The following is a 23,199-nucleotide window of genomic DNA, read 5'->3' on the forward strand; positions in this document are numbered from 1 at the left end:
TTTTAAAAATATAAACTGATCACAGTAAACACAGAGTATAAATCACACCAATATGAATAAAAAATGTCCGCATTTGTTTGTGAAACAATCGCATTTATAAGATTGATATAGCCTGAAATACTGATCAGGCTGTTTCCATGTAAAACTTAAACATACAATTGTAATCCCAGAGCAAATCACAAAAAGTGAAATGAATCACCTACAATAATCTTTTATGCTAACATATCGACTCAAAGTAATACAAGAATTTACAAATAAAGTTCTGAAAAAAAATCACAAAAAATGAAATTAATCACAGTGCAATAATCTTTTATAATAAGAGCTGTCACAGAGACAGCGCGCTTAACTGTTCCGTCGCTTTTAAGTTTAGATTGCAAAGTTTTGGTACATATGCAAAACCTTAACCAGAATCTTTTAGTCGAATAATAAAGGGCCATAATTTACATTTTATGCAAAATGGAGCTATCTTACTTGATTATTTAAGTCTGTTGGATAGTTGGAAACGCCTGTCTGAAGTTTCAATGCAATACATGTATTTGCTGAGATAATGACTTAAAGGTGCTTACATGCAAAACCTTAACCAAAGTTCTCGTTAGTCTTCGAATAGTCGAGCTAAAAACCCATCGCCTCAAACAAAAGCAAGAATTTACTAAAACAGTTCTGAATATGCCTTCCTGGTTATGTACATACGGCGATTACTTTTCAAAAACAAAATATTGTTAGAAAATACAATAAGTTTTCTAATAATAAATGTGTTGTTTCGTGCTGCCGCAGTGTTGAAATGTTCGAAAGGATTTTGCCACAATATCTGCAGACCTGAGGTTGTCGATTCTCCATCTAAAAGATATACCATACACATTAACAAATAAAATAAGACGTAAGCGGCCCTGTCAAGACAGTGTTCTTCTTGATGTCCAAAATAATTGAAAATTATCAGTATAAACTAACGTTTTTGTGAGTTTATTGTGTGTAAAAGGAATAGGAAAATCGGATTTACTAGACCAGGTACATAACTATTGACAATTAGCTTGTTATAGAAGTAAGAATGTCAGAAATATAAACAGAAATAGCCAATAACAATCGAAATGGCGTCCCTCTCGTGTTTATGAGGGAGAAGGATCTCTTTGGGCAACGTAAACCAGCTTCCGATGAATGGCTAAAACATGTAGAACTATATTCTGCTATTGCTAAAATAGTGGACCCGACGCATATAACTGGGTTACAGAGAGTTAATGGGGTTTTGAGAATCTATCTTGATAATTTGGACGATAAAGTGACATTGATGGCCAAGGGGGTTCCATTAAGGGGCAGAAACATTCAAGTCATGAACACGAATCCTAACCGCCTTGACGGTGAGAACACTACTCGTGTACGTGTCAAAAATATCCCTCTGTCAGTTGACGACGGTTATATTACAAGGAAACTTGTATCCATGAACGCTGAAATTATTCATGCTTTTCGTGAAAAACTACGCATAAATGGCAAATTAACGCAGTGTGAAACAGGCGATAGAATTCTTATTTGTAAAACCTCTTCCCTCAATGAGCCTCTACCCTCTACAATAGCTTTTGGCCAATTTAAGGGCCGTGTCCTGCATTTCGGCCAAAACAAGTTGACAGGCACCCGGGATGAGAAGTGCTCAAAATGTCTACAACAAGACATCGTTTCAAAGATTGTCCCAATGATTGGGTGTGCAATTACTGCAATACATCAGGCCATAAACAATCGAATTGTCCAAGCGAGGAAAAGTCAGCCTCAGATACGGAAGCGCCGGAGAGCGATTCAAGTGACGACGAAACACCTCATACTAGCCCGACAAAAGTTGTAAGCGTAGAAAGTAAAACACCACGTGGACGTTCACCGGCTGCCAGACTACTAGTATCTACTACTAAGCATAACTGCACGAGGATCTCGGTTGTAGATAGCCGACAACCGTCAATGGAGCGGTTTTTTCAACAGGAGAACGTTTGACCCCAGCAAAATTAGACAAGACTACGTCACAAGACAGGTCACCTCCCACACCTGTTGATGTCTTGCATGAACGATCAACCGCGAAGAAAAAATCGAAACAGAAACGCTAAACCTGACTCTTATTAGTGATGGTTATATCAGAACCATAGTTGATGCTGATACTAATCATAAAACATATAATTTAATTAATATCCAAAAGAAATACATATAATATAAGAATAAGTACTGTTTAGAAAAGATTGCACTGTGTCTAAACATATTGCATTATCATGTGAGAAATATTGCACGGACGTAAATGATGGTTGTATATTGCACAATTTAAACGTTGGTAAAAATAGAAAATATTGCACTGTGTTAAAACATATTGCATCGTTTTTATGTGATATTATAAAATAGTTAATTTCAAATGAGAAAATATTGCACTGTTAGTGTTTAAACTATATTGCATTGCCATGTGTATTTGGAAATATCGTATGTTTTTTTTTTGAATTATCAATAAACATGATCACACTGTTATTATCCGTGAACATTACGGTCATGATTCGCCGCGGGGACGGCTATAGTCTGTTTCAAAATATTTTGTCCTTTATTAGTACCGGAAAGGTTATCATGCGTAACATATTTTGTTTAGTACATTGTGAAGTCTGGCTTCAATGTTTATATAAATATGTTTTGGTATTGTTACATTTTCTATACATAAGAACATGTACTTTTTTACTAAAAGTCTAACCGTAATTGTACTAGAAATGTTCTATATGCAACGCTTTTCGATTTCGAGTAAGCAGATTTATATATTACGAGCTTGCATTGTATATATACATTTTCCCATCTGATAGGTGTGAAACGCTATCTCAAATAAGAACTACAACAATACAATGAAGCAAAGCAAATTAAGTATTTTACATATTGTATCTTTAAATGTCCAAGGTCTAAGAGATAGAAATAAACGTCTTAGATTTATGCAATGGCTCAATAATCAACGAGCCCACGTAGCATTTATCCAAGAGACTCATTTTATTAAGAATATATTTAATTCCATTAACAATGAGTTAAGTAGTTGGAATACGTGGCATAGCTTTGGAAATAATTTAAGCAGAGGTTGTTCAATTCTTGTCAATAAGAAACTTACACATAGTAGTATTGATAATTTTTCTGATGGGGATGGGCGATATATTCTCCTAAACATTGAAATAAATAAAAATATATATACTTTACTTAATATATATGCTCCTAACGATAAAACAATACGTAACGCATTTTATAATCGTATCCTAAATATAATATCCGAAAGAGGCCAAGGCATAAAATTAATTGGTGGTGACCATAACGATACTCTTAACAAAAATGATAGAAGATCAAGCTCAAACAATTACGAACGCGAACAATGTCCGGTTAAAAATTTAAAGACATTAATTTCAAGAAATGACTTATTTAAAAATATATAACACATATTGAAAATGTTTTAAGAAAAATCACTCAATCAAATATAACAAGTCAAACAAAATGGGAACTATATAAGATTGAAATAAAAAAAATACTACTATAGATTTTTCAAGAAAAATAGGGAGAGAACGAAATAATCGGTTGTATCAACTAGAAAAAAACACTTAAACATCTTCAAAAATCTTTGATGAAAATCAAGACGAAAGTCTATTGATACCTATTCAAAACATGTAAAAAAAAAAGATAAATGATATCAAATTAAAACCATTGGAGCACAAATTCGCTCCAAGGTCGATTTCATTGAACAAGGTGAAAAAATACCAAATATTTCCTAGGATTAGAAAAGTCGAGGCAAACTAGAAAAGTTATAAATTCGCTGAAAGTCGGTAATACAAGAGTTACCGATAAACAAGAAATTCTAAAAGCAGAAAAGGCATTCTTTAAAGATCTTTAAACGTCACACTTAGAGATTAACACGAACTATTTAAATTATGTTAACAACATTGATTTAGAAAATACAATAGATGATAAAATGGCAAATACCTGTGAAGGTCTGTTTACATATGATGAAGGCAAAAACGCACTTCTAGAAATGCAACTAAATAAAAGTCCCGGGTTAGATGGTCTAACAGCTGAGTTCTATAAACGATTTTGGTATTTAATTGGCAATATTGTAATTGATTCTCTAAATGAAGGATATGAGAAAGGTGGACTTTCTTATACTCAAAAACAAGGTGTTTTTCTTTACTATTTAAAAAGGGAGATCCCGATAATCTAGAAAATTGTAGACCAATCTCCTTACTTAATCTAGACTATAAAATAGCCGCGAAAATACTTGCAAAACGTTTACAATCTGTTTTACCGACACTAATCAATAATGACCAACAAGGGTACATTAAAGGTAGAAACATTAACTTTAATATAAGACAAATAGAAGATATCATCGATTTCGCTGATTTATATCAAATGCAAGGAGCCATTTTGTTTTTAGATTTTAAAAAGGCGTTTGATACCATTGATTGGCCATTTATGTTCGACATTCTTGTTAAGTTTGGTTTCAAAAATTCTTTTTTGCAATGGGTAAAAACACTTTACGCAAATATTTCCTCTAGAATTTCTAATAATGGTTGGATATCTGATAGTTTTAGCATAATTCGAGGAGTTCGTCAAGGATGTCCCCTGTCCGCTTTTTTATTTATAACAATTGTAGAAGTCCTTGCACTTAAAATAAGAACATGTGAAGCGATTAAAGGTGTGAATGTAAAAAACACCCATTTAAAAATCACACAACTCGCAGACGACACAACCCTATTTTTTAAAAATGAAACTGAAATCCCAGTAGCCCTGGAGATTATTCATACATTCGGCAATTTTTCCGGGCTGAAGCTCAACATACTTAAAACACAAAATACAATGGCATGGTAAAATGTACAATATCAATTTCACGTCAACATATATAAAAATCCTTAGGTATTAATTTTGGCAACAACAAAACTGAATGCATTAATTGAAACTAGGCGCAAAAAAATGAACAAAGTCAAAAGCTAATAAGCAATTGGGAGAAACGAAACTTAACCTTTTTTGGCAAAATAACTGTTACAAAATCATTGATGCTGCCCAAACTTACATATCTAGCGCAAATTTTTTTAACTCCCAATCATGTAATTAAAACGGTTAACTCTTTAATATTTAATTTCATTTGGAATGACAAAAGAGATAAAATTAAGCGTACAACCTTAATAGGAAATAAACTCGAAGGTGGTCTGGAAGTTCCTGACTTTAAATACTATTCTAAAAGTATGAAACTTAAATGGATAAATTTCTTAAAATCAAAATCAAATGCAAAGTGGAAAATAATCGCATCATATTTTCTTGATAAATTCAGACCAAATTATCTTGTCTTCAATATGAATTTAGACTCACTTAAATCCCTATCTGGACAAAACTTAAAACTGTCTGTTTTCTACCGAGACTTGATCAACACGCGGTTAGAATTTAAATCAATTTCAAGGTCAAACAATATTAAGAATGACTTTTATTCAATTCGAAGTCAAGTTTTATGGGGAAATAAATATATTAAATTCAATAATAAATTTCTACTATTCAAACACTGGATTGACTCTTGATTTATGTTTCTAAACGATATAATTTCATTATCTGGTGAGATAAACGTGAGAAGAATTGCAAACCTTAAAAGTGAAAATGTAACTAGATTTCAGAGGTAAACACAATAATAAAAGCTATCCCATATGACTGGAAAATTGTAATTAAATCGACTCAATCAGTAAACACGCAGGTTAAAACGTGTTTAAATCTCAAATACGGTCCAAAGCAGTTAGACAATCTCACCAATAAAGATATTTATCATATTTTTTGTAACGCTGTATTTGAAAAACCCTTCACACATAGATAATGGCAAGAAACTTTCAACAAACCAATCAACTGGCGATCATGGTATTTTATTTTACATTGAATAATTCCAGAAAATAAAGTTCAAACTACTACATAACTTTATGGCTACAAATCTAAACCTAGTCCGCTGGAATATCTCAGCAAGTCCTCTTTGTAATCACTGCAACCAAGTCGAAGACTATGACCACTTTCTTATTAATTGCGCGTATCTTTCTCATTTTTGGTCGTAGATAAATGACACCTTTAAACATTGTAATATACATAAACAGATAAAAAGCCTCGAAATACTTATAATTGGATATAAAATTGAATACAAAGCATATAATATTATCAATACTATTCTATCTCAAATAGGTAACTGTAATTACAAATCGTACTTTTTATCTGAAAGAAGGCAGAAATTTGTTAACTTATGAGCATTATTAAATGCCGACCTTTTGATTATTCAAACATTATATAAGAATAAAGGAGTTCATTGTCCTTTTCTCAATGGAATCATTATGAAATTTAAAAGCAATTAAGAATATTCTGTTTAAAAAACACAAGTAATATTAGTTTAGTAAAAATGCAATGTTTTAGGATGAAATAGTTGAACATCATGATTTTCTTGTTCAATATTTGTCGTGTTTATGATTTGTATATGTTTTTTATGAATAAAAGGATCACCTCTTAGTGATTCCAAAAAGAAAAAAAAAGTATTTGAAGCTTTATTCGCCCTCTTATCAAAATTAGATTAAAACGTGTGGTCGTTCGCCTAAAATTCTCGAGTGTGGTCGTTCGCATAATTTAATATTGTACGATTTCTTTCAAAAACATCATTTCGCCTTGAAAATGTATTGTAAATGGTATATATTTACTGTTTATATATCTTTTTGTAAAGAACCAGTTGAAACTAGCCGATTTATCATTGGTTTTTTTGCAAGATAAACAAAATGTGTGGTCGTCTGCACCGCCAATTCCAAATTTGTTTTTAAATTCTTAAAAACTACAACATCAAGAAGAACAGACAGTTTACCACATGAAAGCGGAAATCATGTGGCGTACCATGGACTAGGTATTGTTTTAATGATTCAATTTAGTAAAGAAAATATACACATACATACCTTTTGTTGTGTCAAGATCGCCGTGGTCGTACACATTTGTGGTGACGTCACAATTCTTGCTCCCTCACAGTGTTACATCAACCCTATTCAATCCAATATTCGTGACTTCGATGAAAGAGTTGGAGAGAGCAAATCAATTGTTTTATGTAATTCGATTCCTTAAAGTTACCAGCCTATTTTTACCAGGACACTCTGTCATTTGAGTCTTCGGTGTACGGATGTTGACTGTTTAAAACTTTTCGGTTCCAGCCTATATACACGTAAGTAATTTTGCTTTCGCGTGTAAAAAAAGTTTTAATTTTACTTTTTATCGAAGAGGTTAACACAAGAGCAGACGTTTTAGAAAGTTAACACGGAAAATGTAAGAAATTTCAGACATATATCATGATTTAGTATTTTATGGCTAAAGATCGTTTAATGTGGCGCAGTCGCATAACGATTTATTTTCTGAAAGTACATACTAACACTCGTTTAGGTTTTAGTGTTCTACATTGTATTGTGTAAACTTCCCACCATATGGACCAGCCTTATCAATAACGGCTGACAACTGATTTGATGAAATAAATGTATTGGTAAACATTGATCAGGGTTATTCGAGTTAAGGTAAATTAAGATAAACTATATTCTTAGCAACTGACAATTTGAATTCAACAGAGCTTTTAAACCGACATTTTATCATGCCTAGGTCGACAAACTCCCCAGTACATTCGGCGGATGACACTTCCAGAATAGTTATGGGAAGAAAGGGAATTCGGCTGTGTTTTACAAGTATTATGGTAACAGGAGCTTTGGTTATCTTTGGTAAGTACCGTTGTGAATAATGCATTCAGGGAGAAGGACGTTATTTGGTTAGATACCAGCATTGAATGAGAAAAATGTTCGGTTGCAAACAGGCGGATTTATAAAATAATAGTATAAAATCTGGTAAACCTTCGGCTGGTAAGTGGACTTTTTCTGTATATTTTGAAATATGTATACATGTACGTCCAGTATGTGGCGAAAGTCATCTTCTTAGATCGGCATCTTAGTTTGGTATCATAATTTCAAAGATAACATTATAATTGAAGAGTGTGTGTTAAGATTCAATTGGCTGCAAATGAACGTGTTGATTGTTAATGTGCATAGACAATTCTTTTGAGTGGCCATTTGTGTAACATTATAATATATACACAAATGGCCACTCAAAAGAATTGTCTATGCACATTAACCATTTACTGCAATAATGAAATGTTCGGGACAGTTTATTTATGAAACGAACCATTTTGCATTTCAAAGGTTTTTTATGGATTTTTTTAACATAAAATAAAATAAAACTCCAATACAAAAAAAATTAAATTTAGATCACATAAATAAAACCTTCTTAATATTCGATTGGTGTTCAGGTTCATGCCTCCACCAATGGGATCGCCAGACATATGCACATGAAAGCATACAGTAGAGCCCTGACAACCAAAATCCATTCAGCAGATTACACATGCCCACCTCCATTTAGTTATTAACTGGTTTTATCTAGTGGATTTATAAGAGGCTAGTGCCTTTGCGATTGGTGTTCAGGTTCATGCCTCCACCAATGGGATCGCCAGACATATGCACATGAAAGCATACAGTAGAGCCCTGACAACCAAAATCCATTCAGCAGATTACACATGCCCACCTCCATTTAGTAATTAACTGGTTTTATCTAGTGGATTTATAAGAGGCTAGTGCCTTTGCGCTGTCTAGTATAGATGCATTTCGCGCTCAACTCTAGGATAATTAGCATCTTATTTGGATCTTCAAAAAATAAAGTCGGCACATGGCTGCACCTGGCCTACCGGCCTAAGGTCTTAAAAGATCAAATTCGAACACTTACTATTACAAAAGTATTATGACCAAAATGCATAGTATTATGTCCAATCGACTAAAGATATATAACCATGTTGATTGGACTCAATACTAAGTCCATTGGACATAATAACATGTCAATTCAAGTTCACGTATCAATCAGACAAGTCATCATGGTAATCCGACATGACAGAATATCGATTAGACATAACAAAACGTTATTGAACATGATAAGATGAAAACTGACAATATGTCGGTTGGACAAACTTTGAAATAATAACATGTCACTTAGACATACTAATATGTGACTTAGACATAATAACATGTCGGTCTGACTTAAAAGCATGTCAGGTATGCATAATAACATGTCAGTTAGACATAATCACATATGTGTTAAACATTATAACATTTCGTTCAGAAATAATAAAATTTAGGTTTGACATAAAAGCATGTCAGGTATGCATAATAACATGTCAGTTAGACATAATCACATAGACATAATAACATGTCGGTCTGACTTAAAAGCATGTCAGGTATGCATAATAACATGTCAGTTAGACATAATCACATATATGTTAAACATAATAACATTTCGTTCAGAAATAAGATATCACAACATAAGTCAATTGCGGCGGTTCATAGTTTATTATTAAAATATTCAGTTGTGTAAGACAGAGTGGTGTTTAAAAGGCAAATTATTTTCGATTTCGCTATGTTTGACATCATTTGTTCAGAGACTCCTTATTATATCAAAGGTAAGGTTAAGATTTAAAATAAAAATAAATAAAGCCTATAAAATTAATATTATTCAACGTCGAAATATATAAAACACAAAACGTTTCGCACAATAAAGTGGCTATCATCTCTATGGCGAGTTCCGATTCTACCTTGAAAAAGCAATACACCGTAATTATATCATATATTCAGTTTTATTTTGTTTAAGTGATGAATAGTTTTATGCAAATGAGAAAACCATAAGAATAATAATTAAATAATGTGGATACATCAAATAAATGAATAAATAAAAACAATGATCTCGTAAATGGTAAACGCTTTACTGACACTGCTTTTTTGCAGGTCATCTGATTGGAGAGTCCAGAATGACATCAAAGAATAATTTTAATTTGTCACTGCCGGAGTACAAAGCACAAGTGAATGGTAAGGTTGAACAAGTAATATGTATATAGCAACAAAATGTGTATGTTCTTATACGTCAGATCTATCATATATACATGTTAAGTAATCAACTATAACCTCAAACGATGACACAGAGAAGATTGCACCCAGATAAAACTCATTTCTATTTTCTTTTTAAACTATATAAATAAAATGTATAATATATATATATAGGCTATTTCTTGATTTTAAGTTCGTATTTAATTTCACGAGTGTCAAAGTAAAAATGATAGTTCACGTTTGGCGAAGCCACGTGTGAATATATAGATTTTCTGTGATTACATATGAAATTACATTCGATATTACACCTTAATTAGTAAATGTTCTGTTTATTTTATGCTTATTATCAGAGTAATAATGGTATTGTAAGTAATTTTTCAAAATATCCCTTCTTGAAATGAGTGATTCAACGCCGCTATTTGTTGGACTACACTCACGCAAAGTTTTGACAGCTAAGTACGTAGCTGTTAATTGTATAACGTGCCTCGTGTTTAGTGCAAACATTTTGAGAACATTCTTTATTGATTTTTAAAATGCTTCTGTCTTCCATACAAATAGCACATAATACAGGAAAGTAATTTTAAGTTAAACAGGGCATGAATACATGATCAAAATGACACTCATCGCCATTTACTGAATGAAAATTCCGAAAGGTCGAACGTGTTAATAAAACAAAGGTGAATGATCATTGGATTTTAATCGGTTTTCCAAGTTTGTGAGTTTGTTTAATGAAACATGGATATTCAATTACCACTCACTGCCAGAGATAAGCCTGATTCGCCAGTGAAGACCAGGCTAATTATTAATTGTTAAAAACATTGTTGTGTGAATTTTCCGCTTAGTTCGTACTTCAAAGTTATACAGTTGAAAAAGATATTTAATAGATAAAGGAACTGTTTGAAAAAGAGGATACCCATTTCCAAAAAAAGATCTTTATATAAACTTAATATTATTAAATGTTTTTAATATATAATTATATTTATTACCATTTAATAGCTTCAAAATGATAAGTGTATTTTTTATCACGGGAAATTTACTACCATCGATTTAAAAGTGTTCTTTAAGTTTATATTTTCACTCCGCAGTTTTTAATAAAAACATAAAATTTATATCATACCATATATAAATATATATATATATATCTATATATATATATATATAATTTTATATCTCATTTATTTTCACATAAAGTCCCAATAACACATTCATGGTCATCTTTTAATTGTATAACCTTCTATGCATTTTCTGTAAGTATGGTTAAGCACACACACACACACACACACACACGCGCGCGCGTGCGCGCGCGCGCGCACACACACACACACACACACACACACACACACACACACACACACGACAATGATGTCCTCTACAGTTAGATATTCGTACAAGAAAAGCTACAGTAGAGATTTAATATTTGTTCTAGAATTAAAAAACAATACGTAAAAAATCGTTATGGCGATTTGTGTCTTTAGTTTCGTTATTTCCCACTTTTTGTTGTGGGTTTCGTACTTATCGTTTCTTTAAAGCAATTTGCTCTTCTATCTTAATTCTTGATTTAAGATACATCATATATGCATTAAAGGATATATCTCTATTATTACACTTGGTTTAGTTTATATAAAATTTCATTAAAACAATAAGGAAGTTGCAAATATTGATGTATTTCTTTACATACTATTCCCAATAAAGCCTTACGTTTATTGATTACGATATTAATTGTTTTTGAGGCAATACAATTATTTTATTTGTTCCACAACTGTTGTGTTTCATAGCACTCCCAATATAGATGTTCCATCGATTCAACACCTGAATGGCATTGAGCATAATCTACAATCGACAAGTTTGAACTTATAAAGTAATGTATTTGTTGGTATTATTCTCAAAGGAACTTGTAATAAACTTTACGAAAGGTGGTGTCTATTGTTGATTTGTATATATTACTATAGATCTGTTTCCATTTTTATATGTTCATTTTCGTTGGCTAAGGTTTCTGTTCATTTTAATTCTGAAGTTGGTGTTAATGTTGTTTGAGGTAATATTGTTTAATTGTTTTGAATGTACAACTTTCTCTTTGAATGATGTGTTGTAAGTGTTGCTTATTCCATCTTTTGTGAGCTGTATTCTCGTTTCCATCGGCATTGATCTTATGAGGGTTTGGTATCTTATGAAATCGGAGCTTTGTAAAATTCAATTTGATTAAAACTGTAAAATGTATTAGTTCTATAATAAAAAATGTTCTCAAAGTGCTTAATGCCTTTTCATACCATTTTTAATAGAATATAGTGTTTACTATATTACGATCATTTGTGTTATTCCATATAACTGTTTTGGTTATTTATATTTTATAAGAGTCCTAAATTTGTTTTATATTGTTTCATGATTGGTGAGAATCATTCAAATATGAGCCGTTTTGACACTTTATTAATGAAATACTTATCCATATCACTTTCAAATATAAGAATATTTCTTTACATTTAAAGTCTTTATTGTGAAGAAATAATTTCCATTGACTTTATTAGTGTCATCCAGATATCATTTAACCCAAACAGCTTTTTAAGAGTCAAGGAAAGCTGCACTATTTGTAAACTTAAGTCCCCTTTTTATAGTATTGATACAAACTATTTATTTATATTTTTCTGGCTTACCATCACACTAGATTTGAAAATGGCTCTTATAATTTTTTCAACAATTTGTTTGGTTGGAATCGATAAAACTGTAAATGGGTATATTAATTTTGGTAGAGCATACATTTTCACAACAGTTACTTTACCCATTAAATTTAATTGTCTATGTTCCCACTGTTTCAATGTTTTAAGAAACTCACCCAGCTTTAATATATCATGCATATTTATGTACACACCACCATACCAGTGGAACCACAGACCGCGTCCAGACAGCGCGAAGCATCCAAGGTACTAATCCTGACATACATGCGGTCGGGCTCAAGTCTCACAGGTGACATACTACAGCAAAGCCGCGGAGCCTTCTATGTGTACGAACCCATCCATAGCATCAGGTGGGAAGACAGAACAGAGAACTGGACATACCCCGATGCTCCTACCAAGTACGTAAATGATATAAAGCTGAAAAATACGCTTGAGTCTACTCTCTGGGAAAAAGTTAGGAGCCCGTTTTATTAAATGGTCTTAATCGTACCTTGGCCAAATATAAGTCTGTAAAATATAAATCAAAGATAATTTTAGTTGACGCCTAGAATCTTTATTGAAACCGACCCCAGGACTGGTGTCGATACTGAGATATCATATAAATGAAGTTGTATTCGAAACCATTAAATTTGTTTGTGAAACATTTAGTCCATCTCAAACTTAGGTGTCACAGGCTCGTGTGTAACGATCTCCGTACTGTTTGCCATTTTGCATAAGAAGCTGTAGGAATTATGGCGTATACAAATTTAGTGAGTTATAGTATACAGAGAGTTAACCTTGTATTGCAGATAGTGATTATTTTGTTTGTTTTATTTTAGACTCGTTACACCTAAAACTGTTCACAGTGAGCGAGTGGACGTGCTATATCGGCTGATTTGTGATCTCAAGAACGTTCCAGACAGGGTCCTGCAAAGCGGTTTCCTAGGTAAGTAGTGAAATTGTCCCTGTAGAATTCAATGTATTAATGCAAACTATGCGTTATGCTGACCTTAAACAGGGGTAAATAAATGCTAATTCAATATAGTAATTTATTTGAGATCAGTATTTATTATAAACTTATTACTGAAACATGCACGCCAATGCAAATTAACCAAGACAAAAATCAGAACTACTAAGATGTTTTAACAATAGAGCAAATTTGCTTCGAAGTGAAAATATGATTTATACAATCTGCTTCATATGCACAGCGTTGTTTTTCCCTCATAAAATAGATAAACACACTATACGAGTCCAGTATAAATTAAGGGCCTACCACACTGCAAAAGTCGTTCGTTTGAAGGACCCAAACATAAAATGTTTTAAAAAAAAATTCATTTAGTTTTGAGGTTCTATACTTACCAAGCATAATACATATATTCGTTGCGACATGTGTAGCTGTAATAAAGAGTTGAGCACATTTAACGAAAGAAGATTTCTAAAACAATGCAATTTTACGGAAATGTCTTTATACAAAATGTGCTTGTGTCGAAATAGTCAGAACTACCCAATCAACAATGTCTTCATGCTTTGTGGTGATTGCAGCTATTATATAAAAAAATCATTTGCATTTTCGTAACCAGGAGATATATTAAATCGAACATATTTTCATTATTTTGTTCAATATCTTTCTCATTGGAAACTATATAACATCAAGAACTCTAAATACATTGTTAATTAGATAGATTGTGTTATATTACATACATTTCCGAAAAGATGCAAATACTTTTTGGTCCAAAACATGAAAAATTTCTTTCGTAAAATTTGGTCTCCTTAGCACACCAAAACATGTCACAAAGGACGTATTTGCATATAAAATGTGTAACTCAAAACTAAAGAAAACATGAAAAAAGCGTTTTTTGAAACGCTTCAATTGTTTACCTTCCCCATCGATGTTTGCACTGTGGAAAGCCCTTAATTGTTATGTATATTCTATCAAATTTTTAGGTAGAGGTATGTTAACACAGAAACTACAACCTTGTGTGGAGGCTTCAAAAAAAACCCACAACAAGACGGAAGGAACTAGAGCTTGCATACTGAACCTTCAAAACGCATGTCAAGCCTCACCTCTACGTGTGCTGAAGACTATTAGGTTTGATATGGAACAGGCGAGAAACCTGTCCGTGCTTATACCGGATCTGAAAATCATACACCTTGTTCGTGACCCGAGGGCAACGCTCAAATCACAAGCTGCTGTAGGGGAGTGTAAAGGGTTTGAACAACAGCAATGTGCGGAAAGGTTCTGTGCAATGGTTGAAGACAATATTGTTAGAGCTGATTCGATCTCGAAGTCAAGCCGAAATAGAATTTTTACTCTTAGATATGAAAATTTAGCCAAGAACCCTATACAGGTATCTAAAGAACTTTATAAATTTGGCGATGGATCATTTACCAAGCAGATAGAGGACTATATATTTAATATTACGTCAGCAGGTCGCAAAGATGACTGCATCATTTGCACCACAAGGGGAAATTCTACAGAACATATTGATAATTGGAAGACGACAATGAATAAAACCTTCGTTAAAATAATTCAAAACAGATGTAACTACCTATTAAAGAGATTCGGTTATGATATCATGCAATGATAGGTTTATATATATAGTTGAATGGTTTTAAACTTTTAAAAGTTGTATGTACATTACAAAATATTGAACCCACAATAATCTGATTATTTCAAGACATTTGATGAACAGATCTTATATTTCATTAATTGAAGAATCTACATAGAGTATAATATTCCCTCCGTTTGAATTAAGTATCAAAACTGTTCGTCCAGCCACAGTTTACCAATTTGGACCTAACTAGAATTCAGCGTTGCGAGATGGTAGATTTTAAATGAATCTAATATGCATTGACTAGTTCAATTAATTTAGTACTCAATCATGTAACGCGGTATACATCTACTATTTCGCAAACTCTCAAAACAAATAAATCCCAAATAAGTCAAATTCTCCAACGATAAACACCTTACATACTAATACGTTTGATTTACTGACTTGCACCTATTTACGGTGCTAACCCTTTTTACATTTGCTTATTTTGGGACACACTTAAAAGCAGGTTTGACTGCCTTTATATTTTCCGATTAAAAGAGCATAATTATTTCTTTAATTCCGATTTTTAATAAAGAAATTGATATAATGTAAATTCTGAATTATGATGATAATCAAGAATATGTTTCCTTTAAGGTAATTCACGACAACATGCCACAGTCTTGTTTTAGATTATTGAAATCAGGAAATATTGGTGCCGGGAATACTAATATACTAACTGCTTTATTATGATAAGATTTACTTGTATGCAATGAGTTTGGAGCAGTCAAAACTTCAACACTTTATTAATAAAATGGACAAGTTTGCTAGAAAGAACAAATATTGCTAGAATACAAATTTTACACATCAAGCGATAAAATAGTTGTTGCAGAAATGAATTGTGATCAGCAGAATGTAGTAATATCTGATGATTACGTTTGCAAGAAAAATCAAAACGACAAAACTGATAACTTTATTTAGTGTATGTATAAACAACTATTGCGTTTGTTATCTTTCTCAATCATATTATAAAACAACAAAACTTATAAGATTAAATTGTTCGCATTACCTATTTTTGGAATCCCGATCGCACCGAGAGACAAATAGCGTATGTTCTGAGCAAAGTATTGATGAACTTCTTTACAATTCTGCATTTAAGGTACTTTTTGATTTAATGATTAATAATCTGTATTTAAGGAACCTTTTTATATTATTTATTTAGACAAACCACGGAAATTAGTTATAAGAAACTTTCATAAAACAATATAATATAATGGGGTTATTAAATAGCATTTCTGGGGAATCACTAAGCAACCAGACACTTCCACAAAATAGTTTAGACACAACATTGTGATATCAGACTACATGTATGTTACAAAGAAGCATTTAGTTAACTACCTTCACAAGTCAACAGACCTGGTTAATATTTTACATAGTGATATTGACATGCATAATAATAAAATAGAAAATCTTCGCGATTCTGAGGAACAATATGATTGTGTAAATAAACGCTATTTGTTTTGGGAAATTCGCAAATCATTAAACGATTAAAATATTAAGGAGTGACTAGTTAGGATTGCGACTTTAACACAACTTGAAAAAAATATGCAGTCTAACAATATGATTGTTTAGAAAACACATGAGAGTGTAAACAAACAAATCGATGGGCAAGTTAAAGCACACATAAATGCTGAAAAATCTAACAAAGCTTCTGAAATGGAGTTATTTAAAGAATTAAAAAATAAATCACTGAAATTTTAAACGAAAGAGAATATTTTCAAAAAATGACGGACGAACCAATTGGTTTTGAAGACAAATTTATAAACAAGACAGAGTATCAGTCTTTATTCATACGTTGTACGTTTACTATGATTTAGTCAGTGATACCATCGTTGACGGGGTTTATGGTGACGTGAATTATAATTTCAGCACGGCGAATTTAAAATGAAGCTACCCTTTTGAAAAAAATAATCCCAGGTAATTAAAATTTGTGAAGTGAACAAAACAATCATTCATTTCATTAAAATTTACATTACGGACCCCTTTGTTTGATTAGTTAATTTAAAGGAAGTAGATACACGTTTTGCCTTAAAACAAAAGTAATATATGTAGATATATATATAATGAAAAGAAAGCATAATAAACGTAGTGGAACATATGAGTATCACGATAAACTTACTGGTTTACCCGCTAGTTTGCTTACCGGCTCTTGAATATTAAATGTATTAGCGCATACTGGATCAAAAGTTACATGAAATAGATTTAAAACAGCTGCAGCAAAGCTGGGAAACAAGCATGAGAGACTGGGGCTAAATGGGAGGGGTAACAAATTGGAAGATATGTTGTGAGTAAGGTGGTGGAGGGATCACATAAAGCAACATAGCAACGCAAGTAGGGAATGCAACAGCGGCAGGAAATATAATAATGAAAGAATTATCTAGCAAAAAAGAAACACAAACCTACTATAACAGACAGGAGTATAAGAATAAATCAACTTCTTTTTGGTTCCTGGCAAAGAAGGTTGAAATAAAATAAGTAAAGTAAACTAATAAATAAATTATTTAAATAAAAAATATATAATTCATATAATGATTCAAAGTGTTGAATACTGCATTCGGTATAAACATATACAAAATCAACTACTTCCCCCACTTACTCAAGCAATCAATGGAGCAAGATAAACGAAGAGTGGTTATACTTTTACTTTGAAAGATAGAATCATAAATTTCGCTTGGTATAATGGCTAATTTCAAGTAAACTTTAAAGTACTTAATTCAGCAGATGTTGATGCCGATAAAATTCCATTGATAATTGACGCAGTATCTTTAATTAGTAATTTACAGGTTAAACAAAAACTCTATATGAAGGATGCTTAAGAACAACGAATGTAAAAAGCTTGATAGAAATGTCTGAGAGCTACGTAAACACAACTGCTGCGAGTGATTATTTTATTTAGGCAGACAGTGATGACGGTCACAACAAAAGATTTAAAGCGCGTAAGAGGACAACAACAATGGTAATCCGATTATACCACTATTTTTTCATTTTTTGAAGGACATGCGAAAAGCTACAGAAACAAGCTCAGTAGCAAGACGTTTAAACATAAACCCGGTTAAATGGCACTGGGTAAACGCCAAAGACATAGCATATCAAATCACAAACAAGAAAAATGGAAGAACAGCACAAAACTCCACAATATCACTGTGCATACATGCTATATATAAAAAAACTAGGTATTTTTATCAAGGATTGTTAGGTACCGCCTTGGAACGGTCAGTAAAATGTAAATTTACTGGGGTTTTAAACTTGTTTAAGTGCACAAACCTCACTCTTATCCCAACATATCAACCAAAGATAAAACGCAAAACGTAAATCTTATCATGTATGCATTAGCTTGAGGAAACTTACCAATAAAACATATAATATTAAACTAATAGGTAAAACCAAAGTACTTCTATGATTCAAGTCCAATTCAAGTTTACCCTAACTTACAGATGATGATACACGTATTTACAGGGCCACAGATGTCGATGATGGTCGTTTTGTTGTTACTATGGTGGTACTCTGGATTCCCAGAATGCTATTTAATGATAACGGACTTTCATATGTTATGGGACAACTACACAAAACCATGACAGTGGACATGCCTACGCGAAATGATGCAAGAATCACAAAGCAGCAGAGAAATAGAATCAACATTTAACATTACAGCAAGTGCAAAATACCCGAAACATGTTTTATTTATCTACAAGGAACTAAAAAAAGTACAAATCAATTACGAAACCTACACACTTGATACATGTAAAGTAAATCATGCTAATTCCAATTGTTCCTTGCAGTCAGCATGACTTGTGAGATTAAGAATTGTGTCTTATATCCTGAAGTTGAGTATTCAAGTGATATGCCAAGAATATTTTAAGATGCAATTAATTTCAACCAGAAGCATAATGAAAAAAACACAGGAACTAAATATAACAAATGCTCAGAGGTTGTTTGGTTTTATTTACTTTTACCTGCAATATGAGAAATTTTCAATTCATCTAGACACACAGCAAATTGTTTTACGATACAGACTAAATAGAGTACCGAAAGCAAATTACAACAAAGTGTTTGTAATATGAATATGAACGTTAATATTGATACAGTTGGAAACGAACTTAGTTCATAGTTTAAACATATATATTAATACAACGACCTACAATATATATTTAATGCAATTAACGGATGAGCAAAACAATTTTTAGCGAAAGCATATAACCAAAATTGTCCAATTACCTTTAGATTAAAACATTAACAGTTGACCGGAAATTTTCCCCTTACATTAGTACACACACATAAATAACATAAACAAATCAAAATCAAATATAACTGAGATGAACTCCATAATATGAAAGAAACAAATTAGCGCTCAATCAAAGAATGGTGGTTTTCGGGGGGGGGGGGATCTCTAGCAGGTCTATAGGCAAAAACACTACTTCCAATAGCAACAAAGTTTGCTCCAAAAACATTGGTTCGATTAGCTAAGGGCGCAATAAGTGGCTTGGCATGTACCTGAATGGTAAACGTTTTGATTAAGGCATGGCTTCTATTAATAAAGATAACATACATTTTTAGCGAATGCTGCTCCATATCTTAGAATGGGAAAACTTAGTGCGCTTACTAAATCAAACAGGAACGGTAACATTCCACTTATATTGACAAAATCTTGGTTTCTTCCAATCCATTTCTGGGCATTAGCGGCACCATTGCTTGAAAGAATATTTGGTAACGGTTTACAAGTTGACCGTGGACGAGGACTACTAGTTGATTCCGAATAAGAACAATCGGAATAATTTCCCGGATAAAAAATATAGGTATAAATAGGTCTCCATTGTAGCAATTTTAAAGTCGAAAAACGCTTTTTAAGTCGAACAATACCACTGCATTTGATAGTTTTCGTCAATACCAAACGTTAACACGTATCTATTACGTTGTTGGGCATAACTAAATGGTTGACCCAGACACTCGATTAAAACAACAAAGTTCATGATACATCGCGTAAAAATGAAATTGAAAGTCATAAAGTGACAAATTAGATGTTCCTAGTTGGCGTAACCGTATTGTAGCACGAACATTATGTTCAATAAAGTCGATAATTTATAAATTGAAAGTCATAAAGTGACAAATTATGAAATTACACTTTATATTTATTGTATCTACATCAATACGAACACTAAGCACATGTACAGTATGTTGATTCGCCTCAAATAGTGCGTAAAAACAATAGCATTACATTGGTCGTTATACCAGTACCAACAAAATGTAAACAATTACAAAATGTATGCAAAATGCGGTGTTGTTGTCAGGACTTTGGTCAAAACCAAACGTATTTTTATAAGATATTTGGCATACGTGGTATGTTAATACTACAATTCGAAAACTTAAGTCTTTATTTAAACGCGAAAAATGTGGAAATATATCTTTAAAATATATAAGAATCTCAAAGAGCAACACAAATGAACACGGGAATGATAGGTTAAACTTGGGACATATGATATATGTTATATCCCTTAAGCTGATAACACAGCACTAAAAAAATAATATCGAACTGGAAAAAACACATCATCCATAAATGTACAATTATTTGTATGATTGTTCGTGTCGAAGCACTGTGTTTTGTCACATGGGCTCATTAATATTAATATATGGTTGAGAATATTGACTGTTTTTACCCATTCTGTTCACCTTACGGTTGAATAAGTATCGTGTTTATGTTGACATTCCATTGTTGTTCATACGAATGCTACTTATTGTACGGCCAGAGCCCCATTTCATTTCCGAATTAACGCGTACAGAAACAACGTAAACACATTGTCATACCGGATACGCGTATGAAGAGTAATCACATTTCTATCAATTTATATTTTCAGGTATTCAAGACGATAAGCTCTAATTGATTTCACACGTGGATGTGATTGTGTAATAACCTTGCAGGGGATTTGTATGCGGCGTTACGGATCGGTGAGCAGTCATCATTACTGTTTTAGGAAACCGTAACGTAAAGCCGAGGATGTTCATTAATGCTAACTTTCGCACTTTTCACAAACTGATTTCAACGCGTTTTTCTATTAGCAAAAAGTGTGGTGTTATTTAAAACAAAGGCATACAGTAATGTTTATATTGTATGTATACAGTGATCACTGTTCATTCACTTTTGCATGAAGTAAGAGTATTTAGCAAGAAAAACAACAGCAACACCAGCAACCTTGCAATTAATCTCAGTTTATATTTAACACAAAAGATCTTGTTTGTTCCATTACGAAACGATATATCCAATTCAATTCAAAATAAAAAGAAGGTTTTTTTTTTAAATTTGAGTCAAATGGACACTTATCTTTATTCTTATACCATCATTCCACATTGGGATTAGTATTATATCGTTTTTCTTATATGACTATTATACAGTTTAACGTTCCCCTCTTTTTTCAAGACAGTACAAGGCAAATCTTAAGATTATCGGTAACTATTCTGAAAAAGTATTTTAACAAGTATCCTTTCTATTTTTGTACTCCAAAGACTAGTGAAACGGAAAGTAAGAAAGCAGGACGATTTTCGATCTGAACATAGTAAAAACTTGTTAAAGATATTATAGATTTGAATTTGCCAAAGACGAGCAGTTTAACGGTTTATATGAGTATACATAGTATGATCTATTCGAATGATGTACAATTCAGTTTTGTTTAAAGTAACAATTTTGCCTGCTATATTAATAATGGTTATTCTTATTCCACTTATTGATAACATTGCTTTTCTCATATCGCACTTTTCTATGCTAGATTATGGTAAGAGCAATATTTCTCTAACGGTGTCTTCAATCAGCATGTTCGATGCGTGCTTAAGTATTGTTTAGTCCCTGGCATCATAAAATAATGGCATTTTTCTAAGGCGGTTGCCGTAATGATATGTTTCGCCAAAGTTACCCTGATGAAAAACTGAACAACAACTTAGAATGATATTTCTTTCCTTGATGCAGACTGATCTAAAATTGTTATTCTTTATCATGCCCAACAGAATCAGTAAAACAATATCGGTGATTTTTATTAAAACATTTCTGAAATCTTTTTGAACTTTGAATTTAGAACTTTTTCAATGAATTACAATTCAGTATTTCAAAATCGAGCAAACACCCTGCGCTCTGTCTTTGAAAAGAAATGCATCGTAGCTTTCACCATCATTTGATCAATACGAATTGTATAAGAGGTATCATTTTGAAAGAACAAACAACGATGCCAAAATCAAATGTCGGAAAAGAAACATCACGCACTGTGACGTTTGAATAATGCATATGCATGCTTATGCAGATGACGAATAGGAGCCATGGCTTTCATGTCACTTTGTGCTGAAAATAGAAAAAGAAGTAAAGCGTAATTAAGCAAACAAAAGCGACAATAATTTAAAGCTTTATTCATTTAACAAACAAAACAGTACTCTCTTGTGAAAGGAATAACACGTTAAGTAGTAAGTTTGTGTATGTTTAATTGCGTCCTGCTTTGCGCTTAGGATTCAAGTTATATGAAACCTAAAGGGTGGTTGACAAGCTCGGTTTGTTTGTAAATAACTGCATTAGATGCAAACCTTACGAAGGAAAGGAACGTGTATCAATAATTATTGTCACAAATTGCCAATTATCAGTTGTACACAAATAACATAACCAAGGAAGTTGTTTTTAATTCCATTATATGTATGAATATTGTCATTCATTCCGGGGTCTGTTGCATAAGTGAACTACCCAAAAAGGCCAATATTGAGTAATCGTTTCTATAAACATGCAGATAAATACATGATAGAATATTTTACTTCACGACAGGTGAACTGGTTAGCATTGAGGGCAAACAGTTATGCACATTTACAAGAGTAAGCAATTGCCATTATTGACTAAAACACTTAAATGGTGATGCTTATCTTCTTGATGACACAGCAGTAACTGATGTCATTTGGTGACATCATATACAAATATGTATATATGGACGAGACACAAACATTCCTATCATAGCATCAAATGCCATCGTTGTGCAAGGAAATTATCTAAAATATTTATATCTTACTCTGTTA

General features: G+C 32.4%; 1 protein-coding gene across 3 annotated transcripts; it reads left to right on the forward strand.

Moving 5' to 3' along the window:
• The first annotated feature begins 6,935 nt into the window (after window positions 1-6,935).
• On the forward strand, window positions 6,936-21,184 carry LOC128203256 (carbohydrate sulfotransferase 3-like). 3 transcript variants are annotated; one of them, XM_052904583.1, is made up of 7 exons: window positions 6,936-7,189; window positions 7,615-7,730; window positions 9,831-9,911; window positions 12,804-12,996; window positions 13,417-13,523; window positions 14,522-14,666; window positions 21,018-21,184. In XM_052904583.1, the coding sequence occupies exons 2-7, from the start codon at window positions 7,664-7,666 to the stop codon at window positions 21,031-21,033; spliced, it is 609 nt and encodes a 202-aa protein (XP_052760543.1). In that variant the 5' UTR covers window positions 6,936-7,189; window positions 7,615-7,663; the 3' UTR covers window positions 21,034-21,184. The 3 variants fall into 3 exon arrangements, with proteins under 3 accessions (XP_052760543.1, XP_052760541.1, XP_052760542.1); XM_052904581.1 differs by lacking the exon at window positions 21,018-21,184 and having other exon boundaries at window positions 14,522-16,299; XM_052904582.1 differs by lacking the exons at window positions 9,831-9,911; window positions 21,018-21,184 and having other exon boundaries at window positions 14,522-16,299.
• The last annotated feature ends 2,015 nt before the right edge of the window (window positions 21,185-23,199 follow it).

This window comes from Mya arenaria, chromosome 9 (genome assembly GCF_026914265.1).
Source record: "Mya arenaria isolate MELC-2E11 chromosome 9, ASM2691426v1".
Classification (NCBI taxonomy): domain Eukaryota; kingdom Metazoa; phylum Mollusca; class Bivalvia; order Myida; family Myidae; genus Mya; species Mya arenaria.

Bases quoted from the DNA above. Each gene is read 5' to 3' on its own strand.
- LOC128203256 (XM_052904581.1), top strand. From the start codon at position 7,664: ATGGGAAGAAAGGGAATTCGGCTGTGTTTTACAAGTATTATGGTAACA. The intron at 7,731-9,830 runs GTAAGTACCGTT...GCTTTTTTGCAG, and splicing joins AGGAGCTTTGGTTATCTTTG to GTCATCTGATTGGAGAGTCC. The intron at 9,912-12,803 runs GTAAGGTTGAAC...CCACCATACCAG, and splicing joins GTACAAAGCACAAGTGAATG to TGGAACCACAGACCGCGTCC.